We start from the raw sequence: 22,229 nt of genomic DNA on the forward strand, positions 1-22,229 counted from the left end.
GCTATCATCAACAGGAGGAAAAAATCACTTTTATAGTGGAAATCAGGGTGGCTAATTTCAAACAGTTGACAAGAAAGTGAGAGTAACAGTTGGGGGAAATTAGCATGGGGAAATTAGTATTTAGTTTCTATAGTGACCCATCCATTCCCAATGCCTACTGTATTTTCCACTCCATGCATCTGATGAAGTGGGTTTTAGCCCACAAAAGCTTATGCCCAAATAAATTTGTTAGTCTCCAAGGTGTCACAAGAACTCCTCGTTTTTTCAATATTTTCACTAAGCTACATGCACCCAAGGAAACTCGAGTTTAAAGGTCCCATGAGCAGTGGAACCATGGGGCTTTCTAGCATAATTTTGATTCCTAAACAGGTTCAGATTTTCAGTGTGTACATAAGTGGAGACCCCCAGTGCTCATTCAGACACCAGCAGAGTTCACATTCTATCAAGGTTACATTTCAGCATCTCTCCCTACAGAAGGAGGGTAGGTCTAGCAGTGGCTGTTAGCCAAGATGGTCTGGGATGCAAACCCATGCTCTGAGTCCCTAAACCTCAGACTGCCAGAAGCTGGGACTGGATGACAGAGGATGGAGCACTCAGTAATTGCTCTGTTCCATTCATTCCCTCTGAAGCATTTGGCACTGGGCACTGTCCAAAGACTGGGCTAGATAGTGTCACTGCATGACCCAATATAGCCGTTCTTATGAAACTTCCCTTTGTTAGGATTAAATAAAAATCCTGAAGTCCAGAGTGCATTTTATTTTATTGGGGGGAGGGAGCAAGAAGGAATTCCCCTCTGTAAATGACATGCCTCCAGCAATGATTCCTGGGCTGCAGAAGTCCAGTGATCTCCCCTCTAGATATCAGAGAGAGAGAGAGGGACTACAGTTCAGAGAGATCTATGGGAAACTTTCAGAACTGACAACACTTAGACTCATCCAGAGGGACAAATAAAGGGGATGTCTCTGCCCACACCGAAGAAAAAGCTGATTAACACCCATATTCCTAGTTTTGTCTATCTAGGGAAGTGGTTTTCAGCTTGCAGACTAGTCAGCACACAGCTGTGGCCCATGTGACATCCTCAGGGCCATATAGGTAGTTTTGGATGTGGCCCACAATGATAAATAGGTTGAGAACCACCGATCTAGAGCCTATTAGTGTCATTTCTGGGGCTGGGTGGAGTTGGTCCCAAGAGCAATGCAAGCAGCCCTCCTCCTTCCCCTAATGGCAAGCTGGAATGTGTTATCTCCACAGTACACTCAAATCCACTGCCCTGGAAAGCATCTGCTACCTGTGCCTAGTTAGTTTCCACCAGTGCCAACCCTGGATAGGATGCTCTCTAACACCAAGCATTTCACCAGAGGGGTGAGTACTGTTATCCCTATGTTACAACTACCTAAAGTGTCACCTTAGAGGGTCAGAACAAAGTGCATGAGAACCAAGTCACGGGAAAGCCTGGGTGACAGCTCTTATTCTGCCCCCGAGGTAGCTGCTTGCAGTAACTTCACACGCCATGCAGCGCCACATGTGTGCTCAGTGCAGAAAGCGTTTGCTAATGGGAGGTACGTACGGCAGGTGTAAACATCTCTGTACTCCATGTGTTCGTAGTCGGGAAGGATTTTCATAAAACGCCCCGACTTCACTCGTGGATTTATACCTGGACAGACACAGCAGGGTAAGTACCAGAGAAGTTGATTCCCCTCTGAACATCACATAACATTAATGTGAACCAGACAGGAAGGTCAAGTCCCTTGTTGACTTAAGGCGCACTTCTTCAGCCCCCAGCCCAGATCAGCCACTCAGAAGAATTCGGCACATTTTATGATTCCCTCACAAGTTATTGATGTCACCAAACAAATTCGAGTGAAGTCCGAGCTTATCTCAGTCTACGCAGGACAAGAGCAACCAAAGGCTTTTTGCTCTTTTCATTCTTCAATCCAGCTAATTGTTTTCAAAACACCATCAAGCATCTGTTTCATTATGCCCTCTAAGATCTTGGGTTTGGCTTTATTCCCTATTGTCTTAGTGTAGCATGTAGAATAGAACAAACTTTCATTGTTTGCACCTTCAAGCCTGAATTCTGCCAAGAGTTCTACATGACACTAGAGACGGAGGACACACCACCAGGCAATCCTTTCAGGAAAGCTGAGCAGGAAAGTACCAGTAGGTTTGTAAACAGAGATGTTTGTTGAATCTAAATTGACCGCAAGCCAAGGATTTCATATCCCTGCAAAACAGGGTACGGTTCAGGAAAGGAGGAATGAGCTGACAAGTGTTCTGACTCTGCAGAAGTCTGGAGATATGCACAGGTCAGGATTCACATGTGTGGTAAGAGATTCTTTATTTACAAATGGAATAGAGTGTATGGCATGCTTTCTACAGGTAAAACACTACGTTCTACGGTACTAAATGCTCACCAAGGACCTATTGCAGTGGAAAGAGACTAAAGATGTCAATCATATTAAGAGGTACTTTGAAGTGTAAAGAATCAGTGGGAAAAGTTGCAAAAACAGGACCATATCAGGTACATAATTAATAGATAATTTGTAACTATACCACCATTCTGGCTATGATGAAAGTCACACTGCACAGCAAAGAAGGGTCCTGAAGTGACTGAGGTTTCCTTACACATTTTCAAAGCATTGCATACACTCAAGTTCCCTGCATGGTCTCCCAGGGAGGTAAGTGGTACCATTCCCATTTTACAGATAGGGAAACTAAGGCATGGGGAAGTGAAGTTACTTGGGTCAAGGCCACACAGCAATGGTCTCAGAGCTGGGATCAGAATTCAAGATTCCTGGCTCCCCACACGAGGTTCAATGCACCAGGCCACCACCGCCTCTGACAGTCAGATAAAGCACAAGGTCCATTTGAAAGGAGCCAGACATCCTGGGGCCAGCAAAGGACTCTCACTCTGGTGACCTACAAAGACAAATGCTTTCATTTTTAACAAGCTAAGCCCTGCTTCTTGTAAAGGGCCATGGAACCGCAGACTAACTACTGGAGCCAATGGTTTGTCATTGCTGATTTCCTAAAGATCCTGGGTTGTTCCATCCCCTGCTAGACCAATTCAGCATCAGCCTTTGGGACCCACGAAACGCCTGGGTCCCTTGATTTTGGTGGCAAGGACAGATCAATTCACTACTGCGGGGCTTGTGTCATCCAGGCTGCTGCTGGGGTTGTCGCAAGCGCTCTCCCAGCTGGTACCTGCGGCTGAACCAGCTCCTGTGATAAACAGCCAAAGTAGCCTCTGACCCCTTGGCACAAGAGGCAGCTTGATCTGGCTAAGCAGGGGACTCCTATATTCAAATGCCAGTTCGGGGTCAAGTCCCTAATCTGCCTGTTTCTCTCCCACCCCCTGTAAAATGGGGATGAAACTCACCTACCTCCCAGGGGGCTTGTGCTGACCAAGGAGTTTGTGTTTGTAAAGCACTCACGTGCAAGTGGCAACATTCATCATAACACATGGGCTGTGGCTGCTTATTTGGAGATGTGTCCTGGAAATAAGTTGTGACGCTCTATGGAATCTGGGGGACACTTGAGGATATTATGAATATCAATATTGTAAAAGTGTAATGAGTTAGGCCATGTAAGGTATCTGCAAAAATGTTATAATTTGCCAGATATGATCATCTCATTTATGTGTTTGTATTATTAGTTATTAGATAAATATGTCTGTCTGTATTTCAGATTTGCGCTACGCTTTGGGTGACACCCCCCAGTCAGTTTGGCATCAGCACTGCTTAGCCTGCTTGATGGCCCATTAAGGACCATCAGCTATACCACTGACCCATTGAGAGAAGGCAGACACACCTTATGACTCAGCAAGGCACACAGGGACATGCCTATGGACAGAACTCTAAGGCTTTTAAGCCATGTGCTGGGCAGCTTGTGTTTGAAACAAAGAAAGCACAGGCCACATGACAAATGACTAATTGGCAGCTGCATCTTCTCCATGTCTTCAATTGTGTTTACCTCACCTCTGGAGGAACTTTGCTACAAACTGAAGCTCCGAACAAAGGACTGAATGACCCATCCAAGCAGTGGATGTGTTCCAGAGGGACTTGCAAGCCAGCAAAGTCACCAATACTGGTAGGAACTTGATATATGGACTTTGAAGTCTTTGGATGTATGTGACTGTTTTACCATTTAACATCTCTCTTTTTTCTTTATGATAAACCTTTAGTTTTTGACACTAAAGGACTGACTGGCAGAGTGGTATTTTGGATAAGATCCAAACCTATACTGACCTGGTAACATGGCTGACCCTTTGGGGTCAGAAGAACATTTTGTATATGTGAGCAGAGTTATTTTAAATAACTTCTCACTGAACCGGACCTAGGTGGTGATTGGGAGCCAAACAGTTGAAAGTATTTTTTAAATCCTACTGACAGATTAAAAACTGTCCTCAGATTTGGGTGAGTGGTTACCAGTTGCTAGCCACAAACTAATAGCTATTTCCAGAAACCCTCACACTCTGTGGTTTCTTCCAATCAAAGGGGTATTGAGAGGCAACAGCGATTCTTGATATCTGTCTGGCATTAAAATGCTGTGGTAGTCAAACTCGTTACAGCTTTAGAGATGAAATCTCTGCCACGAAATACAGAGTCTGTGTTTCAAATGCCCAGGATAAAGATTCAGTGCAAATTCACTTTTAAAAATGGAATTAAACAAGAACAGGAGCATACAGACCTGCACTGACTTCATCACTTACGTTTGGCATAGACATCTCGACAGGACACTCCTGTGATCTCCAGTTTCCGTAAGTTCTCGCAGACACCATACTCTGTAGTGACAGACAGAAAAGGGTTAAGAGGTAATAAAATGAGTGACTGTGTGAAGAGGTTTTGGCCTGTCCACAGAGCTCCAGGATACCTACAACTGCAGCAAGAATTTAGGCAGCTTTAAATTCAATCTGATGAATTTTATTTAAAGAACAATCTTGCAAATTGCTGTATTAGTTAGCAAATATTCTTGTTGCTGTTCTCCAGAAGCACTAGAGGAAAGATGGATGGTACTTCATTCCAGACTAGATTCTCAGATTCCCTAGTACATTTTACAAGTGATGGCTGCTTGCAATATATTGTGACAACTCCTTGCTGATAAATTACAGACACTTGCACATAGAATAGATGGTGGCATGAAGTGGGGAAAATGACCCATCCAAACTCGGAATCTTTGTCAGTAGAGCAAACTATCATTGCAACTAGGAGTTATTTACTCCCACTAATTTGTCCAAGCAAAAGTGTTTATTAAGACTCACAGAAAATGGCCACATTTCAGAGTCTTGAAAGATCTACAGCTAAGATTATTTTAAAAGAATAAGTATGTTTCATAGCCCCAAATTGTTAAGAGAATGTAACGTGTCTGCATGTACAAATATACTTGCAAACAAATCAGACTGAAATTGGTCCATTCTTTGCAGATGCCTTTGACTGTTTTGTTTTCAATACATTCTGTTAGTGATGCAGGGATCATAAAAGTCTTTTCAAAATTTTAAAAGCAACTTTAAAGCCGGAAATGAGAGACTTCAGTGCAGGTTCAGAAGGCATTAAACCTGAATTCCTAAAAATACAGACAATTACTAACAAACAATTCAATGAAAGAAATCCTGTAACACCAAGGGAAGAGGGAAAAACATATCAAACAGCAACAAAAATAGAGCTCAGTGCCAAAAGCAAATCAGCTGCAGAGACCCTTATAGTCCTCAGCAGGGAAAATCCACACTTTGAAAACCTCAAATGCACCTGCTAAAAATCAGACACCAGATTCCTTTAGCAGAAGATTAAAGCACCTGATAGCTCCCCGCACCTGTTAGATATCTGATACAGAGTATGTCCTTAAAGAACCTCAGGGAAGCCATCTGATCTGAAACCCACCCTCACACAAGGGACGGTGTCGATCAAGCTTCCTTGAATTTATGATTAACTATTGCTGCCTGTTACCGGTATCTATTCCTAATAACTTGCTCTGTACTCGGATTTCAATTATAGGCCAAATGAGAGAAAGCAGACACCTGCCTAGCTCAACTCAGTTATGTTCTTACTATACATATGCTCTATGTACATACACGTTTTACTCGGGTATGCAATGTAGCTTGACAGAGCATATACAAGACCACATGTGTTTTGTAAGGTTGACATACCGCAGGAATGAATGTGAACAGTCTCTTGCTATGAGAAGTGAGTTGAATAAAGACAGGAAGGGGACAAGAGGGAAAACACAGTTTCCCCTCCCTAAAAACTTCTATTGATGTGAGTGGAAGCTTGCCACTGACATCAGCGAGAGCAGGATGAAGCCCTAGTTGTTTAGGATGTGAGATGAGAGGGAGTACAATTAGCTAGTGAGCAGACAGCAAAGCCTCCAGGAATGCACTTCCAGCCTAGCACAAAACAAGCTATTTAGTGCTGGGCTAGAGCCAACCGAATGTATGCAGCAATTCTGCAGATTTGTGAAATCAAAGCTGTATTCAAAGCTGGAAATTTGGACCCACCCCACAAATGATCCAACGTCCCTCCCGCCAGTCTATCAGACATTATACCACTTTTAATGCTAGCCTGTGTCTCGTTTGATAATAATATCAGGGACATGTTAAAAGCAATAGGCTTTTGCAGCTGATCCGTGATTCAGGAAATTACAGGTCTTCAGGAGAGGCGAGAAGCAATGTTGTCACAGCCTGTAGTTTGGAGAACAGCTGGTTCTTATACTAAAGAACTTCACCTGCCCGCAGAGCCAACAAGGGGCCCGCTAATGTCAGGCTGCACACTTTCTGCAGCAAGCAATGCAGCTAGATTAAACTGGATACTGTCATCTGAAGTCAGAGACTGCATTGGAAAAAAAAAACCATGAAGGGATGTCACAGGTCCAGCTGAGCGCCTCTTTTGGCCACTCACCAGACTGCTATGTGGGGATGCCACCACCGAATCCTGCAGTTTTAAGCCCCTACAGTCTGAACAGAGTCCAGGTACTACCACTATCTTAAGGTCTCTAGGTGCACTCTTAAGGTGTGGATCTTCTCTTTGGCACCCTCCCCCCAACAACTGTAATCACATGGCCCGCTGCCCAGCCCTCAGAACCAGTGCTGACCCCTCAGACCATCCCTGTAGCTTAAACTCGCCATTTCCGTGAACCCCAGTAATAACTTCATAGAATCTATCAGAATGCCTAAGTTCTACATAGGTTCCCCAAATCATCAAGACAATTCTGACCATTTGTAGGATAACATTCTCTCTTCCTCTAGGTCACCTGCTCCTGATGCCCCAAAATTCTCAAATGTTCCTCATTGTAGTATCTAAGAGGTGCCAATCCAGTCTGAATTTGTGGAAACACAGATCATACACAGAAATCATGACGTCAGTTGGGAAAAATCATCCAATGGAACAAAGATCCTGGTTTCCAACAAGTGGCCTTATTAACTAGTAGGAGACAGAGAGACTACCTAAAAGCAGAACTATCACTAGGTCTGGTGTATTTTACATGCTTCACAGTTTGGGTTTATTGGATCTTCCCCAAAAGAGTCAGCATCTGCTCAAACATTAGCAACTTCCTAAAAACAATTCCAGTGCGATTTTCATTGCCATCTGACATTAGCCATGCAAGTCCTGCAATAATCTCGTCTTGTTTGCTAGCAAGAATGTAATCTTAGCTGGTGAAATTCCTATAAATCATAATCCTGGTCTACTCAGTGATCTAAACTACAACCAAAAGCCCATACTGGCTTTGCTTAACTGTGAATGGATAGAACACTTCGGTTTTTTCTTGAAGGGCTGTCATGGTGGTGAAAGGTACAAAATTATAGATTGTGAAGACTGAACTCCCCTACCACTCCCAGATCCAAATCCCAACTATTAAAGGCAAGAAAGCTCACCAATGCATGGACAGCACTATTTATTCTTGATGCTGGAAAGGATAAAGGGGAGGTTAAGAGCTATGTAATGCTGCAATTCAGCTACAGGAAAAAAAATATTGTTTTGCTTTCCCTGACAATCAAATGGGAGGTTTCCGGTAAATCCTGCTTCACTGCAATTAAGGCTCTTTTAAGGGAAATTCTCAATGCGCCAGTTCACCAAGGAAATTAAATATTGAAAATGTTCTAACTCGTTAATATGGATGAAAATTCACAACCACAGTGAGAGTGGTTGCTCATAATCCTACTTCAAAAGGAAAGATAGAACTTGGTTATGAAATTCTCATTCTACTAGCTGGGAAGGTTGTTCTCTTAGGTTAACAGGCAGGACTCAGAAGATTTACTCAACACGTGATAAATACACCAGCGTTGCCATGCCCTGTGGAATTTAAACAGCACACTGTTTATTATGGCCTGCACTTAAGCGTAAGATTGTCAGCTTCCTAGTGTGCACATTTGTAAGTGCAGTGTACTATATCTTTTGCTTTTATATAATGCTCTAGTCCCTTTCTGGTTTTACTCTTCCTTCTCCTTCTATAATAGATCATGGCACAATTATATTCCTTTCTGCACCTTATGTTCTCTACCCTCCCCACAACTAATTTTTTCCTACAGTAAAGAATTGGAATTGCAGCAGGTATTGCCACTACCCTCCTGAAAAGTCATGAAGACTTTGGAAGTGCTTTTCAAGCAAATCTTTAGTAGAGAGCAAGGAAACAGACACTGGAGCAGGTAAGGCCATGTCTTTACACAAAAAAACATATTTGTGAACCTAAAGAACCAAGGACAGCAAACTTCATTCTCCACTTTTATGCCACACTAAGGCTAACTGTTAACGGCAACTAAGTCTTTTAATTCTATACCTACATAAGCACAACATTAGCAGCCCAACATTTGCACTGGGAATGGGGAGACCTGGCTTCTATTCACAGCTCTAGATCACTCCCCCACTCTTCCCCCCATGCGACTCAGCTTCCACATCTGTAGAACAGACACCCACCTTTGTAAACTGTTCTGAGATCTACAAAAGACTAATCTACAGGTGCTAAATGTAACACAAAGCCTGCCCCATGATGACTATTTAACAACTTATATTTTCTCCCCAACCCCGTTTAAACAAAAACAAAACATTAGGGTGTTTTAAATTTGTGAATTCTAGATCTGGTTACTATGAACTATCAGTGAAATTTCCTAGACAGGTGCCCTGATACGGTGTGTTATTTCAGTATAAAACTGGTGACCACTTAAACTACAAGCATACAAGGTCATGGGTTAAAGTCAAGTCAAAAGCCAGAGTGTGTAGAAAAGTGATTGCAACACTCCTCTTGCCAAACAAGCAGGTCAGAAAAACAGTTTATCCCAAACAGTCACAATGATAAAAGGGCATCATCCCAAAAGTATCTGCTACAAATGTTGCATAACTAGCTAATGTTTCCCCACATCATTCTCCAGTTTCAAAGCCATAGACAAAAGCAACTGTGTGTAGCCTGAAGGGGGGATCCCCCCTACCCAAAATACTGCTCCAGGGACTGCAATAAAATTGAGTCTGCCTGCAATCACACTAAACCAAGGTGTCAAAACTCATTTGGTTGAGCGGGCTGATTTACATTTTTAATTATAGTCTACGGCTACAAAGTTAGGGCCGTTTATAACCCTTGATCCACAGCAGTGATCTCATGACAAAAGCAGGTATACACAAAAATCAAGAGTAAAACAAGACAATTATGTAGCACTGCACTCTTAGCAGAGAAAGATGTCAGAGTAGCAGCTCTGTTAGTCTCTATCCTCAAAAAGAACAGGAGTACTTGTGGCACCTTAGAGACTAAGGAATTTATTTGAGCATAAGCTTTTGTGGGCTAGTGCCCACTTCATCGGATGCATGGAGTGGAAAATACAGTAAAATACAGAAAGCTTATGCTCAAATAAATGTGTTAGTCTCTAAGGTGCCACAAGTACTCCTGTTCTTTTAGCAGAGAAAGTGTTGTTTAAAGCACTTGCATAACCATCTGTCCCTTGTTTAACTGGCCATTTGTGCATGCACAAGTGGATAACCACACAAGCAACCAAGAAGGCAGACTTGCACAACTGACATCAGGAAGTACAGGTCTGTGATGCGCTCAGAGTTAATATGTTATTGTTGGGAATAGGAGCATGTTATTGAATTGAATTCACCCCTTTGCTCTATTACTAGGCCCTTATAATTTCACAAAAATTATACTTTTCTGCCTAAATTGTCATATGCTAGCTCTCAGCCCAAACTGATGCTTATTTTTATATATCACACCTACCTAGAACTCTGTCTTCCCTTATAGATGTTTGAAAGTCATGCAACCTTATACTCACTACTACATGGAGACAACATATGAAGACAGAGCTCCAAATATACACATATATGAACATGAGTCTGACATGGCTACAACACTGCATGGAACTCCACACATTTCCAAGCAGTTGATTTATTCCTATGATCAGGCATTCAATTAAACCCAGATCATGTATTTATTTGAATGTATATTTTCATATACAAAGAGAGCATTATTTGAATATATGCAATGGTACCACTAAGAGACCAAGAGATGGTGAAGTAATTACCCTAACACAAAGTTATCAATGAGATTTTATACTTGTGCAGTCTGAAAATTCAAGATTATGGTTTTGGTATAGGAAGTGCTCCAGTGGATCAGACATGGTGTTGATCTAATTCAGCATCCTCTCTCTGACAGTGGCCGGAATCAGATGCTTAAGAGAAAACAAGGAAATGTAATGGAGAGTTACGTAATGTGTCAGCAGAAGTAGTTTCTTTCTACACCTTGCCAGATACTGTTTGGTTTATGCCCTGAAGGGAGGTGGTGTTATATACAAAAGTTTTCAATCCTATCTAATGCAACTGTGGATGCTCTTATCATACATAGTCGCATTCAAAGGAAAATGAAACTAAGTTCTTGGTCTCAATGATACATAGTGACAATGAGATTCACAAGTCATTTATGAGTTGTCTAAAGAGATATACTTCCTTGTATCAGTTTTAAATCTGGTTTCTTTTAATATTATTGAGTGTCTCTTTGTATTATAAGAAAGAGCAAATGGCATTGTATAAAAAAGGACAGTTATACATACTCATATGTAGAACTTTTGCCAGCCCCACAACTCAAAAAAAAAAACCTTATGACCTAGAAGAAGTGTGTGTTGTGTGTTATTACCTACTCCCAACTGATATCCCTGGGCAAGGAGATCAAGGATCTGCTGGAAAAACACCTGCAACTTTCAACAGTCAGTCTTCACTGCTTTTCTTGAGATCAGATCCATGGGTTCTCACCAAGCACCCAAAGCTGCCCCCTCACATCCATCCCCTATCCTTAATGCATCTGAGCACTACCTTTCTGTTTGATGGCACAGAGTGCAGCTGCCTAGTGTGCTCAGACACTCCAACTAGATGCGCTTGCTGGCAGGTCCAAAATGTTTATATGTATATGACATCATAGCTGGCCACAAATGCACCACATAGCAAGAGATGTGATGAGTACCATGCTGGGAGAAGCAGAAGCAAGTTAGGCAACTTGGAGGGTATCAGGGCAGCTGGGTTAGCAGACAAGGGACAGGCAGTGGGGTGCCTGCAAAGCAAAGGGCAAGGAGTAAAAAGCATGCATTACATTTGGTAAGAGAGGACTGGGGCTCTGAAGATGGACATGTCACTAAATATGCAGCAGGGTGTCTCTACAGGGGAAGTGGTACGGAGATGCCCTAGGAAGATGGGAGGGCTGTCACCCAGGCTGTGACCCACTCACCAGCACCAACCAGAAGCCGGTATCATTCCCCTTGCTACAGGGCTGGCAACCAACCCAGCCCAATCCCAGCAGCTCGTGTCAACACCCTCCCCCCCCCACTTCATCCCAGGATGCCCCTACTTTACCCCCAGCCCGCTACCCTTCTCAGCTGCCCCCCCAGAGGCCTTTCCAGAGCCTCACACCTGCAGAGTCAGCCCTGTGCAGCGTACCCATGGGGACCTCTCGCCCCCAGCGCCCTCTCCCCGGGCCTGGCCCCTCTGGGGATCCCACATCCCCACATCTAGTGCCCCTATGGGGACCCCTCGCCCCCAGCGCCCCCCCCCCTGCCCTCTCTGGGGATCCCACATCTAGTGCCCCCCCCACCCCCCCTCCCCTCCCCCCCCTCCGGGCCTAGGGGATCCCACATCCCCACGTCTAGTGCCCCCACGGGGACCCCGCGCCCCAGCGCCCCTCCCGGGCCTGGCCCCTCTGGCGATCCCACATCCCCACATCTAGTGCCCCTATGGGGACCTCTCGCCCCCAGCGCCCCCTCCCCGGGCCTGGCCCCTCTGGGGATCCCACATCCCCACGTCTAGTGCCCCCATGGGGACCCCTCGCCCCCAGCGCCCCCTCCCCGGGCCTGGCCCCTCTGGGGATCCCACATCCCCACGTCTAGTGCCCCCATGGGGACCCCTCGCCCCCAGCGCCCCCTCCCCGGGCCTGGCCCCTCTGGAGATCCCACATCCCCACGTCTAGTGCCCCCACGGGGACCCCTCGCCCCCAGCGGTACCTTCCCGGCAGCGCCGCCGCCAGATGGTGTCGGTGCGGAGGATGCGGCGGAAGGTGCTGCAGACCCGGGCCAGGCTGGGCAGGTCGGTGCCGGGCAGGGAGCCGAAGATCTGCACCAGGAGCTCGGGGGGCAGCTCCAGCAGGGAGAGCGGGGCCGGGGCGGGGGCCGGAGCCTCCCCTGGTCCCAGCCGGGCTCCCTCGATCCGCTCCTCCTCGGCGTCCGTGTCGGGCTCGCTGTCGGCCGGCCCCTCCCGCCGCTGCTCCCGCTGCGCCCCGCGCCGCCGGCAGCCCCGCGCCGGCCCCACCCCGCACAGCCGCGCGCACACCGCCATGGCCGGCCGGCGACTGGCGGAGGGCGGCTGCCGGCGGCGGCCCGCAGGCGCAGGGCCCGCCCACCGGCGGGCTCGGCCAATCACCGCCCGCCCTCGGGCGATGACCCCGGCGCGCCACAGACGGCGACACGCCCCTGACAGACGTAACCACGCCCGCTGTCACTTCTGCCACACCCACTAACCGTCTCCAACGCGCCGTCACATTCACCCCGCCCACTCGCCGCGTGACACGCCCACAGCCAGCGGCCGCGCCCAGCGAGCGGCAGAGCTCGCCCCCTGTGGGCTGTGCTCCCGTCTCGTTCGGACGAAGCCCCCGTTGCCCCCTGCCTGCCCCAGCGGTCACACAGGCCGCCGGGTGTGACGACACATTGCGAAACCCTCCCGTTGGGCAGCCAGTGGCCGTTTCTGCCGCCCAACGTCACCATGTGGGCTCCTGCTCAGGACTAGCTGCCGCCTGGTCCATGGGGTTGCGAATCAGGAGCAGGGCCGGCTTTAGGAAGAGCGGGGCCCAAGTCGAACATTTTCCGCAGGGCCCCTGGGAGGGATGACTAAAAAAAAGTGTAAAAAAAAAAAAGCCCTCTTTCTTCTCCATGGACTTTATTTTTTCATATATAAATAAATAAAATATATATATATTATATGTACATATATATGCTGTTGACTGGTTGTATTAATGTGCCCGCGTTTGTTGTGTGGGTCCCCACCCACACCCAGTGGTGTGTGTGTATATGAGTCCCCCTCCCCCCTCCCCCCCTCAGTGTGCTGCAGGACTGCAGGGGGAACTGCAGGGCATCAGTGGACATGGGGTTGGTTGGAGGCAGGGCAGGGGCTGACTGGAGGTAGGGTCTGGCTGCAGGCAGGGCAAGGGGTGCAGGGCTGGCTGGAGACAGGGGAGTGCGGGACTGGCTGGCTTCAGGCAGGGGGGTGCAGCAGGGGTTGGCTGGAGACAGGGCAGGGGGGTGCGGGGCTGGGTGCGGGCAGGGCGTGCAGTGCAGGCAGAGGTGTGTGTGGGGCTGGCTGGCTTGCGGCAGGGGGGTGCTGCTGGGGTGGGCTGGAGCCCGGGCTGGGGGGGGCGGGGCTGGGTGCAGGCAGGGCGTACAGTGCAGGCAGAGGTGTGTGTGGGGCTGGCTGGCTTTAGGCAGGGCCCGGGCTGCAGGGGTGTGTGGCAGGGGTTGGCTGGAGACAGGGCAGGGGGGTGCGGGGCTGGGTGCAGGCAGGGCGTGCAGTGCAGGCAGAGGTGGGTGTGGGGCTGGCTGGCTTTAGGCAGGGCTGCAGGGGTGTGTGGCAGGGGTTGGCTGGAGACAGGGCAGGGGGTTTGGCAGGGGTTGGCTGTGTGGGCACAGGGTGCAGAGCTGGCTGCAGGCAGGGGGGGGCAGCAGAGGCCATTCAAATAGCCCCCAGAGCCCTGGGGTAGCAGGGCTGCAGGGTAGGGCTTGCCGTGCTCCAGCCGGTGCTTTGGTCAGGGGAGCGGGGCCACGGAAGACCCCAGAGCAGACCTCCTGGGGTGGGAAAGTTTGTCTTTACCAGCAGCCCTAGGCAGTCTTCCCATTCACTGCTTCATCATGCCACTCTCTCAGTGGCTGGCAGGGAAACCTGGGTCCATCCTCCTCCAGGTTCCAGCTTAGGGACCCACGAGTCAACAGTCAAGGTCTGGTCTCTTCTAGAACCTTACTGCCTTTTCCTGAGCCCTAGCTTCTCCTGACTCCAGGTTTGCTAGCCCAACCATACCTCCCTTCTCCAAGGCTGTAACTACAGAGTTTCCTACCCTTTTGCTTCCAATCTCATGTCTTTATAGTCCCAGTCCAGCTTGTTCCTCCTCAGGTGGGCTCCCTCATTCAGCCAGTCTACATCAACCCTTTCCAGGCAACAGTGGGGTAAACACCCCATCACAGGAAGGAATGAAAGAGAGAGAGAAAGAGAGTGTGTGTGTGTGTAGGGGTGGCCCGTTCATATAGGTGAACTAGGCGGTCACCTAGGACGCCAAGTTAAATGGAGTTCCAAATTCGAGGAAAAAAATAAAATAAAAAAAAAGAAAGAAAAAAATGAAAAAATAAAAAAATACAAATAAAATAAGGAAGATGTCATCATTTCAATTCCTGTGTGTGTACAGAAGGAATATGAATTATAATTCATTTCTCTACACTTCTGAGAATTTATTAATATGTCAAATCTTTAATTTACTGCAAAAATAAATATTTGAGTGAATTTTTTTTTCAATTTGCGAGGTAGAGTCAAGATGACCCACTCCACAACTTTGATATGCAATAACTCAGCCACAATGAAACACGCCCGCCAGCAGCAAGAGCTGCAATGCTAGTGACACCTAACTCTAATATACATCAAGGTCACATAAGCAGAAATTCATGTAGAGTGGAGCTATTGCAAGTTGCTACATGTCAAACGGTCATTTTAACACACGTCACAGGTAGATGGTTAAGAATTGAGCAAATACTGTGGAAAAATGCATTTATTGGTGCCAAAGAACAAAGAATAACATCTTTCAGCATTATAAATCCAAAATATGAGTATCTTTAAGCGTTATTAAATCTTAGTGTTATTTTCAGGCTGTATAATTATGAACTTGCATGGCCTTGCATCTGTCTCAGTTCTGGTCCTGTTAGATTCCCTGCCCCCGTCCTTTCAGTGCCAAGTAGTATTTTCAGAATTACTATCCACCACTAGAAGTTGGTAGAGAGGTAGATCCTCACTAGATCTGATGCCACCAGCAGGTTTATTACTATCATTTTAAATGTTGGCTTTAGGTAATTTGTAGGCATTGTTCATGTTAATTCCGAAAGTTTAATACATTCTGTACACCAAATTGGTTGTTGGTGGCAAGGAGCACACAAGCCTGATTTGGAGGGTGTGGAGGGGTGACACCAGTTGGTCAGAAAACTGAGGGATAGAATTGCTGACTTGAGTGTACAGAAGCCTGATTTGTATGTCTTTATTTGTTTGTGTGCATGTCGGATGGGGGTGGGGGGGTCTGTCTGTAAAACTTGTGAATTCTAGTTGATATTATGAAGTTGTTGTCATGAAATTTCCTAATCATAGGAAACCTCTTTCTATGCGTATCCATCCTGATGGACAGGACCTACAGCAGGTACTCACTAGGCTGAGGACAATGGGAAATATATTTATGCTAAGTAGGGAAGCAGTCTGGCCAAGTTGATGTTAAGGAGAATGGGGGTTAGGAGTGGAAAGTTACTGAAGGTTGACAGAGAACAAAAGGTTCTAAAATAAATCACTGGGGGAAGACCCACAGGACAGTTGGGGAAGAGGCCCCTCCCCCCCCGGGTCTATAGTAGGCGCCCCCGGGGTTACACAGACCCGGCCCCCCACGGGGTCTATAACAGGCGCCCCCGGGGTTACACAGACCCGGCCCCTCCCCCCCGGGGGTCTATAACAGCCGCCCCAGGGGTTATGGGTCTGGACCCCTCACTGAGGGTCACAGGAAAGCCCAGCAGCTTCTGTCTGAAAGGTTCCTTGCCAGATCTGATCATAACTGGAAGCCCAGGCACTGAGCAATAAGCCCTGCAGCGCCAAGGAAGTGCAGGCCATGGGGGGGGCTATGCCCGTGGAGCTGCCCCCGGCCTCCTCCAGGGCCAGGAGCCAAACACGCCTGCTGACTCCACACTGCCCGCCCCGGCAGCAGGCAGCAGAACTCAGGGGACCGTCTGTATTACCCCCGGGGGCAGGTTGATTTCATCTCCCCACTTTAGCAGCCCACCCTGCAAGCCAGCAGCTGGCCCTGGACACCAGCTCTGCGGGGCTGGGAGCTGTCTGCCGCCTCCCCTGAGGGTTGAGCCCTGCTTTACGCTATACCCCTCTGTCGGTATAAGTAGGGTGCTCAGGGGTGCGGGATAGGCGGATCCCCCTGCACTGGTTTTCACACCCGCCCTTTGCAACAGTCTCTGCAGCCCTGTTTGCTGCTTGGAAAGCAGGGAGTTAGGGCCGCTGCATTGCTAATCTCGTGTCCTTCCTCCCGGCTGCGCAAAATCTTTTGACATCGCCTCTCTTCTGCCTGCAGATAAGGAGCAGCAGCCTTGCTCGTACTAGCTACATAACAAATATAAGAGCCGGGGGGGGAGGGAAAAAACTCAGGCTGCCCCGTGTGAGGATCGAACTCACGACCTTCAGATTATGAGACTGACGCGCTACCTACTGCGCTAACGAGGCTCCTTGAGAAAGCAGCCTTCAAAGAGATCATTTAATCTTAGTTTCCCTAATGGCTGGGTTGGGTTATTTCTCTTTGTTGTGTATTGAGTACATGAGATCTCCAGTGACCATAAACAACACTGAAATGCTGAGAGAGGGCTCTGCTTTTGCAAAAGACTCCTCCCCTTGCTGTGGCTTTTTGGGCGGAATCCTTTCCCCTTTGTAATTTCCAGGCATTCAAACATTTTTTGCTACTTAAAGGAGGGCTGTGGGTGCTCAGCAATACCTGGGCAGCAGCTCTCTGCAGAGAAGAAGCACAATGCTTTAGGATACCTATTAATATTGTTTGCAAGGAAACAGGGTGGTTTCCATTTAAACATTAAAAATTAAAACAAATCTTATGTTTGCTTCACCTCGTGAAGAGTCAGTATTAGATTTTGAGCTCTCTGGAGCAGGAACAAACTTTATAGTCATTGTTGGTATAATGTTTAGTACAATAAGGTTTATAGAGGGAAATCCTAGCCCCATTAAAAAAAACAGGAGTACTTGTGGCACCTTAAAGACTAACAAATTTATTTAAGCATGAGCTTTCGTGAGCTACAGCTCACTTCTTCGGATGCGAGTTTTGCCATTGACTTCAATGGAGCCAAGATTTCTCCCCTAATTGGGGTCTTTCAGAGCTGCCAATAAATAAATAATAATAATAATAATAACCCACACTTAATATATTGGATCATTATATCCTCACCGTATACATTAATGGCTGGAGGTGCCCTAGATGGAGCAATAACAGTTACTTCCATAATGCTGCCATCTCCCCCATGTTCATTTACAAACAAAACACTAGCTCAGGAACTCAACCAAATTGCAACAGGCCTGTGAGTGGGCAGGCATGAGTGGGATTGCTGGACATTTTGATAGGAGGAGGCGGATGCTCTGTTGATGAGAGCTATTGTGGAGGATGCAACTCAAATAGGCCTGGAAATGCATTTTGTTTTTGGTTGCATGCTCCTGTGTCAGACGCTGAAGAGGCAGCTGAGCTTGTCTGTGAAATAAGGCCAACATTTTCAGGAGTAGCCACTGATTTTGGGTGCCCAGCTTGAAAGTTTGGGGCTTGATTTTCAGACAAGCTGGGCCTCCATAGCTCTGATTTCAATGCATGGAAGCTGCAGGTGCTGTAAACTTCTGAAAGTCAGGCCCAAGTGGACGTTAAGTTGGGCACCCAGAGCCTGAGTCACCCCAAACCAGTATCCACTTTTGGAAATGTGGCTGCATGAGAGGCATAAGAGGGATGGGGGAGCCAAACATCTGCTTTCTATATGGATCAAATCACATGGCCCTCTTCATTTATCATGTTAACCTCCGGTCCCCACACAGAGGCGCACAAGAGTTCTGGTGCTGCTGGTCTAGAGGATTTTGTAGCCACTATGTAGCCAGTTAGGGCCACTGGGCTCAGGGGAAAAGCAGCAAAGAGACAGGTGGCAAGAACTCAGTTGGGGATTAAAACAAAGGATACCCTTGTGCCATTACTCCATGCTGAAACTTTGCAGCACAAGGCTGATGAGTCCTTCCTCCTTCCGTTTTTCTGGTTTTGCCTCTATTTTCTTCTCTCTCTCCTCTGACCCTGCTCCCTACCATATCCCTACCCTGTCACACCTGACCCCCACAGTCATCTCCCTGCCTCCGATATAATCTTATCCGCAACATCCCTTTGGCTACAAGGAGCTATCCATCACTCAATGATCAGCGCTGCCGCTTTCTCCCAAGTCTCTTCATAACTGGGATTGTCATCAATGAAAGCACCTTCCTTCAATTTCACCTCCCTAAAACTGTTCAAGCCAGCAGATGGCAGGTTGGTCCATGGTGATGCCAGGTGGCTTCTTATGAGCTGAGGCAGATGAAGGCAAGGGAGGGAGAGGAAATGATTCACTAACAAAGAGATGGCGGAGGTCTCCAGTCTGCATTTGTTTCACCTGACAGGTAGCCTGGCTTAGGGGTATGTGCATGGATCTGGGAGCTAAGAATACATGAGTGCTCCTCCCACCCTGGGCTGAATCCAAAACCCAGGGAAGTCAATGGCAGGTAGACGGCTTTAGATGAGGCCCTGTGTGATCTTGGACCAGCCATTTGGCCTCCCAATCTGTATGAAATATAAGGATTTTAAATCCTCCCCCATGGGGATGGGGGATCAAAGACTGCAGCTAAAGATACAAAGTACTCTGCCAGTGCTAAGGATGACTGTTGTCTCCCCCCTCAGATGCAGTGGTGGTTTGAAACACTAGGGTCCCCATGCCTTTGCAACACACAGGATAGGAGTAACTCCCATTGAAGTCAGCCCAGGATCGAGGACCTAGCTGGAGGGTCTTGCGAGATTGTTCATTCGGAGCCCCAGCTGGCAAGCGATTCAGGTGACAGCTCCTGATGTTGCTACAGGCAGAGAGGAATTATGTGGACAAGCCAAGGAGATGGGAGTAGTGGGGGCAAGTTGGGTCAGATGTAGGACCAGAACCCTTATATTTGAATCTCCTCAGCACCTCCTCTGGAGGCTTAATTCCCTGGTGTCAGATTATCAAACGGACATTCCCTGCTATGTTATCTAGGCCCCTCACCTGAATGCTATCGTCCTTATTTTTCCTGGCAGCGGTAAGGATAAATATGCTGTATTATTCACTTACATCGCTCACATGCTCTCTGGTACTACCAAGTACTTGAACATACTTAATGCCTGGCACAAAAATGACTGCTGCGTTCTGGAGTGATAGCCCCTAACACTTCAGTTTCGTTATTACAGGCTGCAGCGCTTGGAGCTGTTACTGGAGTACTTTTGAATAACGGATGTGCTGAAAAGGGAAACATCTCTGTTTCATTTCTCTCTAGCAATAAAGGGCCTGATATAGCTCCCACTGCAGCCAGTTAAAGTCTTTCCATAGACTTTAAAGGGCTTTGACTCAGTCCCCAAACTGATGTCCCCATTTTCTGGAATCCGGCAGGTGTCTACACCTTCCCCGGCTCTGTGACAGGATGCACTGCCGACTGATGGCACAACTGGCCAATTATAATCTGAATAACTATGCCAGAGGATTATTTATTTGCCAGTTGGCAAGCGAAAGAGGAGAGCTGTAAACCTGCTTGTCTGTCTGTCAGGCAGAGACAGACAGACAAGTCCTCTTTGCAACCCCTGCTCTCCACAATGATTGTAACAGTGCATCTCATGGTGTAAGCCTACACTGCAGTTTCTGCCTTGTATTATGTGGCCTTGGGGAAGGGATTATTTGGCGAACAGCCATTTAGGGCTCATCACTCCAGACTAGGAATACATCCTCAAGGACGGCACAGTTTTGTTTTTTACATCTTGATTCCAGATGTTCCTAATTTTCTGGGAAACAGCTTTTTTCCTCCTGAGTTTAGCAATCGCCACCTTTTGGTATTCTAGCTGGGCTCTGATCTCATCAGACCTTACAGGATAAGCTGGTCAATGTCCAGATGAGGGATCTCCAAGGAAAACCCAGAGTGCTGCAGAAATTGCAGTTGATGACTCAGTGGCTTTTTTCTCTTTGAGTCAATGCTGAGCCAAATGCCATTGCATGGTGCAATGGGTTGCTGAATTTAAGGAGGTGCTGTTTGTCTAATGAGCTGTAAGACTGATTGATCACCTGTGGTCCTAATCATGTGCAGTCATTAAAGACTGTGGCAATCTCACAGGCAAAGGATTGTTATTTGTGGTGTCTTGGCCAGATTCCAGTCTGAGTAATTACATTCTGCCTGTCTAAATCCTGCAGCAGGTTCAGTTCCGAGAAGCATTATGTAGTGTTTAGATCACGGGGCTGGGAGTCGGGTGTTCTAGGTTCTATTATTAGCTATACTACAGAGTAACAGTTGTGTACTTATGGGCAAGTCATGAACCTGTCCATGCCTCAGCTTCTCAGTCTGCAAAATGAGAATGATATTTACCCACCACACAGGCAGTTGTGAGACTTAATTATTATTTGTAAAGTGCTGGGAGATCCTTGAATTCAAGGTGTACTAAACAGAGTGGAAAATATTATTTCAGACATTATGCCACAAACCCACACATGCAGAGTATACAGTTTATTGTGCTTGCAAAGGGAGTGTTCCTCTTTCAGGATGACCAGCGCTATATAAATGTAAATTATTCTTTCCCAGATGCCAAAGATCAGCTGACTCCCAGTGTTGTCATGGAAAACAACTTCATCTTCAAAAGTGATTTCTGAGGCCAAGAAATGTTTGCTCGAGCACCAGCATCATTAACTGATGTCAATATATGTGGTACCAGGGAGCAATGCTTTTTACACCCTCTGCAGAGCCAGCTTGGGGAGCACAAAACACTACTGTTTTGCACTCCCCAGAAGAATCACTATTGCTTTTTGTTATTCTTAATTCCTTGCTGAGCAAGTGCAAAAGTTGTGGGGCAGAGGATGTTTTCCAAGAAGAAATTTAAACTCCTGAGGATTTTCCTCACAGGACTATACAATAACTCCTCACTTAATGTCCTCCCACTTAATGTTGCTTCAAAATTACATTGCTGCTCAATTAGGGAACATGCTCGTTTAAAGTTGTGCAATGCTCCCTTATAACGTTGTTTGGCTGGAAGAGCAGCGACTTTACAAGGGAGCATTGTACAAGTTCCTCTTCTCCGCCTCCCTCCCAGTGCTTCTCCCACCGCCAAACAGCTGTTTGGTGGCGCTTAGCACTTTCTGGGCGGGGGAAGGAGCGGGGATGTGACTGGGGTGGGAAGAGGTGGGCCTGGAGTGGAGCGGGGACAGGAAGAGGCGGGTCTGGAGCATCCCTGGGCAAAGTCAGTGCCTGTTCTTCTCCAAGGAAGCTGCTGCTGCTGTGAAGGTGCTTCCTAGCATCTGTGCCTGTGTGGGGTAAGCCAGAGGCACTTCCCAACCACAGTACAGTACTGTACTGTACAGTATATAATGCCTTTTGTCTGCCCTAAAAAAATTTCCTTGGAACCTAACCCACTGCATTTATATTAAATCTTATGGGAAAATTGGATTTGTTTAATGTTGTTTCACTTAAAGTTTTCAGGAACATAACTACAATGTTAAGTGAGGAGTTACTGTAACAATGTTAAGGCAAATGTAGGGGCTACAGTTCTCAACAGAACCATTCTAAATTATAACAAACACTAGTTGTCTCAATCCTGGTACCAGAAAATCTGTATAAGTTGGAGAATGGCTGCATTCTTGTATTCAATATATTCAAGACCATCAATGACCTTTGACTAATGAAAAGGGTCAGGTTTAGGTCAATAAA

The 22,229-nt window shown here is 47.0% G+C and overlaps 1 protein-coding gene and 1 non-coding gene across 7 annotated transcripts in view; both read right to left on the reverse strand.

Moving 5' to 3' along the window:
* Positions 1-13,071, reverse strand: part of FBXO31 (F-box protein 31) — a 36,574-nt gene extending 23,503 nt beyond the window's left edge. Inside the window, exons 1-3 of one of the 6 annotated variants that reach the window (XM_039502832.1) lie at positions 12,971-13,071; positions 4,712-4,783; positions 1,568-1,654 (exon numbers count right to left, since the gene is read on the reverse strand). In XM_039502832.1, the coding sequence (XP_039358766.1) occupies positions 1,568-1,622 (55 nt within the window). In that variant the 5' untranslated portion in view covers positions 1,623-1,654; positions 4,712-4,783; positions 12,971-13,071. Of the gene's footprint in view, positions 1-1,567; positions 1,655-4,711; positions 4,784-12,457; positions 12,873-12,970 lie in introns of those variants that run through there. The other 5 variants (XM_039502830.1, XM_039502828.1, XM_039502833.1 and 2 more) reach the window with 5 other exon arrangements.
* A 3,823-nt stretch (positions 13,072-16,894) lies between these two features.
* TRNAM-CAU lies at positions 16,895-16,967 on the reverse strand. The gene has a single exon. It is a non-coding gene; the product is annotated as a tRNA-Met (tRNA).
* Between the last annotated feature and the right edge of the window lie 5,262 nt (positions 16,968-22,229).

The sequence above is a fragment of the Mauremys reevesii genome, linkage group 16, assembly GCF_016161935.1.
Source record: "Mauremys reevesii isolate NIE-2019 linkage group 16, ASM1616193v1, whole genome shotgun sequence".
Lineage (NCBI taxonomy): Eukaryota > Metazoa > Chordata > Testudines > Geoemydidae > Mauremys > Mauremys reevesii.